The sequence below is a fragment of the Formica exsecta genome, unplaced genomic scaffold (assembly GCF_003651465.1).
Source record: "Formica exsecta isolate Colony F162 unplaced genomic scaffold, ASM365146v1 scaffold425, whole genome shotgun sequence".
Classification (NCBI taxonomy): domain Eukaryota; kingdom Metazoa; phylum Arthropoda; class Insecta; order Hymenoptera; family Formicidae; genus Formica; species Formica exsecta.
Genome location: NW_021851492.1, coordinates 1069654 through 1077464, shown reverse-complemented (window position 1 = coordinate 1077464; position 7811 = coordinate 1069654). Strand labels below are relative to the sequence as shown.

At 34.7% G+C, this 7811-nt stretch overlaps 3 protein-coding genes across 5 annotated transcripts in view; all 3 read left to right on the top strand.

Annotated features, from left to right (window-relative positions):
* The first annotated feature begins 10 nt into the window (after positions 1-10).
* LOC115240381 (ataxin-7-like protein 3) lies at positions 11-3312 on the top strand. Of its 2 annotated transcripts, none has more exons than XM_029815502.1 (3): positions 11-725; positions 1305-1652; positions 2130-3312. In XM_029815502.1, the coding sequence occupies exons 2-3, from the start codon at positions 1436-1438 to the stop codon at positions 2963-2965; spliced, it is 1053 nt and encodes a 350-aa protein (XP_029671362.1). In that variant the 5' UTR covers positions 11-725; positions 1305-1435; the 3' UTR covers positions 2966-3312. The 2 variants fall into 2 exon arrangements, with proteins under 2 accessions (XP_029671362.1, XP_029671363.1); XM_029815503.1 differs by lacking the exon at positions 11-725 and adding an exon at positions 774-872.
* Positions 3313-3790: 478 nt separating this feature from the next.
* LOC115240350 (replication stress response regulator SDE2) lies at positions 3791-5494 on the top strand. 2 transcript variants are annotated; one of them, XM_029815444.1, is made up of 3 exons: positions 3791-4134; positions 4362-5167; positions 5265-5494. In XM_029815444.1, the coding sequence occupies exons 1-2, from the start codon at positions 4033-4035 to the stop codon at positions 5157-5159; spliced, it is 900 nt and encodes a 299-aa protein (XP_029671304.1). In that variant the 5' UTR covers positions 3791-4032; the 3' UTR covers positions 5160-5167; positions 5265-5494. The 2 variants fall into 2 exon arrangements, with proteins under 2 accessions (XP_029671304.1, XP_029671305.1); XM_029815445.1 differs by having other exon boundaries at positions 3797-4134; positions 4207-5167.
* Positions 5495-5585: 91 nt separating this feature from the next.
* LOC115240372 (transmembrane protease serine 9-like) overlaps positions 5586-7811 on the top strand; it is an 18182-nt gene continuing 15956 nt past the window's right edge. Inside the window, exons 1-3 of the mRNA XM_029815491.1 lie at positions 5586-6744; positions 7027-7096; positions 7336-7573. Coding sequence (XP_029671351.1) covers positions 6727-6744; positions 7027-7096; positions 7336-7573 — 326 coding nt within the window. The 5' untranslated portion in view covers positions 5586-6726. The remainder of the gene's footprint in view (positions 6745-7026; positions 7097-7335; positions 7574-7811) is intronic.

Below are 7811 nucleotides of genomic sequence, written 5' to 3'. Positions count from 1 at the left end.
GGTTGTCACACGCGCAAGTGCGATCCAAATCTCATTTTTCCACTTCGATCTCTTTTTGATTTCTTTGCCGCATCATGACATGAAATGAACGTTTTGGCTCCAAATTGGATTTCTTTCTCCGTATTCCTTTCGCATCGCCTTCGGCGGTGATAAACGATCTGTAGAATCAGCTGACGCCTTCATGTAGAATCACGTGTGCGCTTTAGGTCTTCTTTTTAATTACGTTTTCTACACTTTTTCTCTTCCTTCCTTCTCTCCTCAAAACGCGAAGATATGTCAGCTGCGTTTCAAGCACCGGAAATACGATTGACACGATAACAATTAATGATAATAACAGAGGACACACAATTAATAATTAATACATTGAATATATATCGATTGATTGCGCTTTCTTGAAAATGAGACAAATTCATGTTTCGTAGCGACAGAAGAGAACAAAAGTGCATTCGCTGCACTTCGGTGCATCTACAGAACTGACTTGACGCACGTGAATGCATGTAGTACACGCGTGCATATCTGTCATTGACGGGACATTGTTTCTCCATACGATCTGTAGAATTACGGACCGCGAGAAAAAAGGGGAAAGTGTTCCCTCGAACGCGCTCTTCGCGTCGTTCGATCCCCCCCGATGTCGTTCACGCGACAAGAAACACGTCGCGACATGATGCGCATGTCATCGCGCAGCTGTCATCCGTAAACAACCCGTTAACAGAGAGCGGTGTCAGGTATTCGAATGATTACTTTGTATTTTTCTTCCACGGAAAAATGAAGGATGTACTCGTTGAAGGACATCTGATTATTCGAGCGCTTTTTACTAAACAATGTTTTGGGCGAATAATTCTATGTTATTGATCCGCTATTCTCTCTTCTAGGTTATACAGCTTTATTCTATAATATACAAGGTGTCCCAAAAATATCTTAATGTTTAGGGATTGCAAGTAGTATAATTCGGGTGAATTTAATTTTAAAACCTATAAATATAGCAGAATGCTCTGAAAATGTATCTTCTTTCGCGTCGTGTTTTTATTCTGATTTGTACTGCTTTGAATCCTTTAATTTTATTGATTGATTTTATTTTTATTTATATCAAAGTTAAATTTTCTCCGGGGAAAAATTTATACTATTATTCGATATTAAAAAGAATAAAATTCTCTATTTGTTATTGTATTAAAATTTTTATATATATGTAAAAAAATTAAATTTTGACGTAAACATAATTGTTTATCTACAAAGACATTAATTCTGCTGTTTTCTCACCACCATCGCTAATTTCTAAAAGATAAAAACATATTTCTAATTCTTAGATGCTCAAGAACTGTCAGAAACTGTTGGAAGTCTGGAGTTGGCACGCTGCTCAGTCGATATCCTATCACTGACTGTTTATCCATCTAAAATCTACATAGTAATAAGTGACTTGATCGTTTTTGAAACCAGGATGTCTGTTACCGAAGAGAGAATTCAAGAGTTAAATCGGCGTTTCCTGGATTTTATGAGCAAAGCAGAGAATGTCGAAACAGCAACGAAAGAGATTTATGAAGATTTGTTGGATGAGGTTTTGATGGGTTTTGTCTTTGATGTGCATCGTACCACCAAGACTGGCAGTTCTGATATTGAGGAGGGCATTCCCGATGACGAATCTTACGCCATTGTCGGTATGTAAATATACAATTAATTTTTGTTTATATTTGTTCATTTAAACTTGATATCTTGAATTATTGTAACTATTACTTTAACGATTTAAAGAACATGTTTGTGTTAATTAAAATAATTATAAATATATAACTACTTTTATAAAGAAGGAATATTTTATGATTTTTTAGAAATGTTTTATTTAGTCTTGTGAAGACTTTGCATAATATAAATATCTGCAAACATTTGCCTTATATTATTTGAAATATTAATTCTTTATCTTCTTATTTGAACTATTATTTATATCAAAATATTAACATCATTTTTACAGTGGCTGTATAATATAATGGATATGTATCGGACATTTATTTTTACTATTTTATGTCATTTTTTTTACAATGCTAAAAGATCAGTAGCAAAACTATTGATATTATTGTTAGAAGTAATCTGATGTTCGCACATACAACAATATTACAATATTACAAATATTTCTGTTTTAGATTCGCCTGGTCTAGATGTATTTGGCCAACACCCGGTGAAGAAATCTCAAGAGTGTAACTGTCCGAATTGCGAGCGCAGTGTGGCCGCGTGCATATTCGCTAACCACCTAGCGAAGTGCATAGGTATGGGCAGAAACAGTTCGCGTATCGCGTCGCTTCGCATCGCCAACAACTCCAAAGACCTGAACAATTACGGGGGAGTATTGAGCGACAACGATGACGACATGGACTGGAGTCTGACCAACGATAGCGGCAGCAAACGTAAACGTCCGCGCAAGGATCGCAACGGCGTGAGCAAGCGTTCAGGCAAGCAGCAGAAGCAGCAGGGAAGCGCTGCCGGTGGCAGCGGTTCGTCACAGAGAAACGGCGAGACCACTGGCATCGTCAGCGGGAGCAGCAGCGTCCACAGCAGCAACGAGAACTCGCCGTCGAATTACGAGAACATGTCCCTCGTGGACAAGCGAGCGTTGCTAACGCAGATCTGCGGCGTTGTGTCCGAGCACACGAAGAAATTGTGCACCAGGTCTATCCGATGCCCGCAACACACTGACGATCAGCGTAAGGAGGTACGCGCCAATCTGGATTCCAATAGCGGTAGCAACAGCCAGGACAATCTACACGTCGACGTGGACACGTATGAGGAGAGTGACGGTCAGAATCTGCGAGACACGTTGGCGAGATGGGACCGGGAAGGTTCGAGTCACTCTAGCCCAGCCGACTCGGCCTCGACCACGTCGACCTCGTCGATCAGCCGAAAGCGGGAGACTAAATCCAAGGGCAAGGGAAAGGCTTCGTCGAAGCGCGATCGCGGTTCCCCGATTTCGCAAGGAGACTGAGGCGGGAAAAGACGGTATAAGATTATTTCTCGGTCTAGAATTATTTCTCGGCGACAGAGAAATATTGTATGATAATGTTCCTATACGCTGTACATAGCTTAAAGAAGGGTCTGGTCCTTCTAGAGATAGTCACGAAGCCAGTTTGCATAATACTTAATCCTAAATATCTCCCAAGTGTTCTTTTATAATAATTATTTTTAAGAAAAAATAAACAGCTGTAAGAGAGTTTCGAAAGATGCGCAAGATATATTAGTATCTTTGATCTGAACAAATTGACTGTATTTAACATATAATATAAAGAATTTCATTTTTTAAGCAATATACATTTCTTAAAATTTTCGTGTTTCTAATAATTAATAACTGCATGTATTAAAACGAGCGTATTTTAAGGAAAACAAAGTTACAGTAAAATATAAATGAGAGTAGCATTAGATTGACAAAGAAATCTGTTTTTTTTTTGTCCTGGTTGGTCAAACAAATGCTACTTTATTCCGATGAGTAAATTTTTGAATCCAGTAGATTTAAGTTGTGAAATGTTGATATTAATTTCAAGACATTCCTACATTTTGTTCAATTCTGTTATTTGGCATCTTGACTGTTTTGCATTAGAAAAAATTTTAAGTTACTCGACATTACTTGATTTCTTATTTATTGGCTAAAATTTTTTTTTATTAAAAATGGTAAATAAAATCAAAAGCAGACAAAAGAGAAAGTCTAAGGCAGGATTCACACTACATCTGATATCCAATAGAAAACCTTCGTTTCTAGATCCCAAAATATTGCCAACTAAAATCCAAGCTCCTTTATTGGATATCGGACGCAGTATAAATCCTGCATGAGGATGCCATTACATTTATCGTGTGAGTTGAACGAGTTTGTTGGATGTCAGATGACAAACATCAACAATGCTAGTTGAATGATAAATATATCACTAATCTCTAATTCTTGATTTCGTGATATTGCGTCTTTAGACGAAAATTCAGAAATAGAAGTTTAAATCAGTTTAGACTAACTCGACTAACTTGAGGATTTTCAATAAAAGCAAATTTTGTACAATTCAAGGAAAAATGTTGAACGTAAAGATCGCAGGAGCATCCGTGAAATGCGTTATTAACAATGACACGCCGATAGCAGTGTATGAATTGTGGCAACGAGTCGAAGAAGAGACGGTAAGTTGTAGATCTAACCTCAAACTATAACTTTATCATTCTCTCAACAAATTCTTTTTAATTTTCTTTCAGAAACTTGCAAAAACTCAAAATTTATCATCAATTATTATTCAAAATTTAGCTATTATCATATCAATTCTCCTCTATGACAATTAATGAATAATTATAATATATTTATGTATTAATATATCTGAAATATTATATATGAATCATTTGTTGTTATTCAGGGGCTTTTGCGTGATCAATATTACATCGTACATAATGGTCGACTTATGCAGAAAGATGATATTTGCACGAGTGGCTACGCAACTATTGTTCCAAGATTGTTGGGTGGCAAAGGTGGTTTCGGTTCCATGTTACGGGCGATAGGCGCGCAAATAGAAAAGACCACGAATCGCGAGGCTTGCAGGGATCTGAGCGGTCGCAGATTGCGCGACATAAATGAGGAGAAGAGGCTGAAGGCTTGGATCGAGAAACAGACCAAGAGACACGATGAAGAAGCAGAGCGCAAGAGGAAGAAACTTGAGAAACTATGTGCAGAACCAAGACATGAATTCAAAGATCAGCGTTACGAACAGGAGAGAGCAAAGCTACCTGAAAAAGTTGAAGATGCAGTCGAAGAAGGTTTCAAAGCTGCTACTGTGTCAGGTGTTAAGAGGAAATCAGAAAAAGATGTTCAAACAAATAAACGCAAAACTATATTAGATTTTGAGATTGATTCCGATGAATTTGAGGATACTTCAGATGATAGTGACAATGATAATAGTGACGGAAATGACACAGCCGCGAAAAAAAGCAAGACAGAGCAACGAACGTTGACTGACAGTGGAAATTCGAGTGACGATACTGGAAAAATCGGTGAAAGCACCGAGAAAATAGAAAGCGAGCATTCCGAGTCGTCGATTGATAATGAGATAAACAATAAAGTCTCGAGTAATGAGTCGGTGGATCCAAAATGTATTGTCGATTCTACAGAGACACCTGAGGACCAATATGTGGATTCTAGAAAAGAAACCGCTGTTTAGAAATAAGAGTATGTAATAGAATAAATATTAACTTAAAATAAAAGAAATAATTAAAAAGGATAAAGCAAGATTATTTTTTAATTATATTTGTTTTTTTTTTTTTAGATTTGAGTCGGTTATTTTACAGTGTTACTCTTTACTATATTCCATCAAACTGGAATCCATTTTCTGTGATGATCCACACTATTGCCAGAAATGAAATGACAGATTCAATAAAAGATTTTGAATATATATATTAATATATGATATAGATTCATAAATGAGAGATTAAAGAATTATGTTGTTTTTTTATATTTTTGTGATTTATAAATCATAATAAACAAATTTTTAACGTACTTGAATTTCTTTGAAGACGCGGCTCTATCGAGCAACAATCTGTGGTAAGTTCCAAGCGTTTATTTCTCCAGTAAGTTTTATTCCGATTGCGAATAAAATCGTCGATGCAATGATCGATCTTAAGAAATCATTCTCATTCATCCATTGATAGAACTCCATGATATACCTCGCGCCAATAAGGACAAAATTATCGCTTCTTCCACGGCTTCGCCAAGTTTTTAACTGTGCTTTATCTGTAACATTTATTAAGAATTATTTATAAATCTCAAATCAGGTTAAAATATAATGTAACCTATATAAAAATTAAAAATCAGCAGATTGTATAAAGATATAAAACAAGATATGAGAAAACTATAAAAAATTAAAGGATAAAGACATTTTATCTTGTTCCTCTAAATTGGAGAGATATACTTGTCTAATTTTTTTAAATATATTATCATATATTTATATAAATATAAAAATATAATATATACAGTACTTACATCTTGCTACAGTTTGTAGACAAATACCGAGACAAGGTTTACAGCAAGTTTTGCAAAACTTAGGCTGTAATGCCGATGAAATTGTCAGATCGCGTTTTTTTACATCAGTTTACTTTATAATCTTGCATTTTATCTGAAGTGATATTTACCCTTCCAGTGATTGACGCGTTATAATTTTTAAATTTCGTATGAGTTCTGTATAAATTCAGAGATGGCAAAGATATAGAAGTTTTACCTACGAAAGTCATTTTATCAAATTCTGATCACTCTGTTCTCTAGCATCTTGATTTGCTTAACAGAATTCCACGTTGGCATTTGACAGCAAATCCGCATGCAATAGACGTTCACATTTTATTTATCTTTAAAGATATATAACAAAACTAATTAAATTTAAATATATTACATTTATAATATAATTTAATATATTATATGTAATAAAAAATTGAAAAAAGATTTGGCGCAATTTTTTATGGGAATATATAATTCTTTTCTATGTTTCGCGAAAAGATTTGGCAAGTCAATAAATCATAAGTCAGAATTAATATCATAAGCCAGACTCATAGAGTGAGTGAATTATAAAGATCTATTGGCTAAGCCGTAATGCACGTTTTGATACGGTCGAGATAAGATTGCACGAGCATACCTGTAGGAGATTGAAGCGAATTAAGCGATAGCTACTGCACGCAGTTAAAGTATAACACTTGTCAGGAGACGAGGATTTTGATGTGTGCATAACTTTTTGTGCATAAATGCCGCTGCGATTTTCGGTAAGAATAATTCGAAAATGCCAAATATTGACAAAACAACATAAAAGTTTACGTAACAGTCATATATGTAAATCAATATAGCTATTTATAATTTTTTGCTTAATTATAATTATAATTATAATTTTATGTATGTGAAAAAAATTATTTTATAATAAATTGTGAATGTAGTAAAGAAAAAAATAAACAAAAATTGTTCGAAACAGGAAAGTATATAGTTTCTCACACAATACTTTAAAATATTGTGCAAAAAACCTACTTGGTTTTTGGCTTGCTTGTTTCTAGCTTTTAGCCAGGATGCGATATTTACTATGGTGCGTTATAGTTTTCGGCGGTATTTCCATAGCATTTTCCAGTAAGTAAGTTTTCTATAATTAAATATTTCTCAATATTCTGCAGCACGTTCACAAAAACAGAATTTGCAAAGAAATACTTAAAAAATGTATTAAAAATATTCTAAATAAATCAAATTTTATTTCGAATAAATGTAAAATTTATAGCAATCTTTCACAGGATGAAGCTCTCTGAAAAAAAAAAAATATTTCACTATTTCCGAAATTAAATGTGTGATACTATAAGATATATTTAATGTAGTCGATGTAACAAAACATCCTGGCTGGCTGTTGCTGGAGCACAGGAGATGCGGCAATTCTAACAGCGATCGCATTATCGGCGGCAAGAATGCCAGCCTCGGTGCGTATCCTTGGATCGCGAGAATAGGATATAGCAAATCTGGCACCGACGACGCGTTAGCTTACAGATGCGGTGGGACCTTGATCAATCCGCTATACGTGGTCACCGCAGCTCATTGCGTGGTGAATCTGCCCGAAAAGTATGTAAACAATCGTTATACATAGTTAAAAAAAGAAAAAAAGTATTTGAATCGATTAAAAGACTTTCCTTCTATCGGTACAGATTAATTAAAAGTCACGCGAAAATCTCATCATTCGGTCGTTAGAGGATTGATTTGCGAAATAATGTGACTTCACGATTTATTAATTCTTTATAATTAAAATATCAAAGAAGCTATTAAATATTCGTGGATTTTTAATTAAAAAAAAAATTAGTTT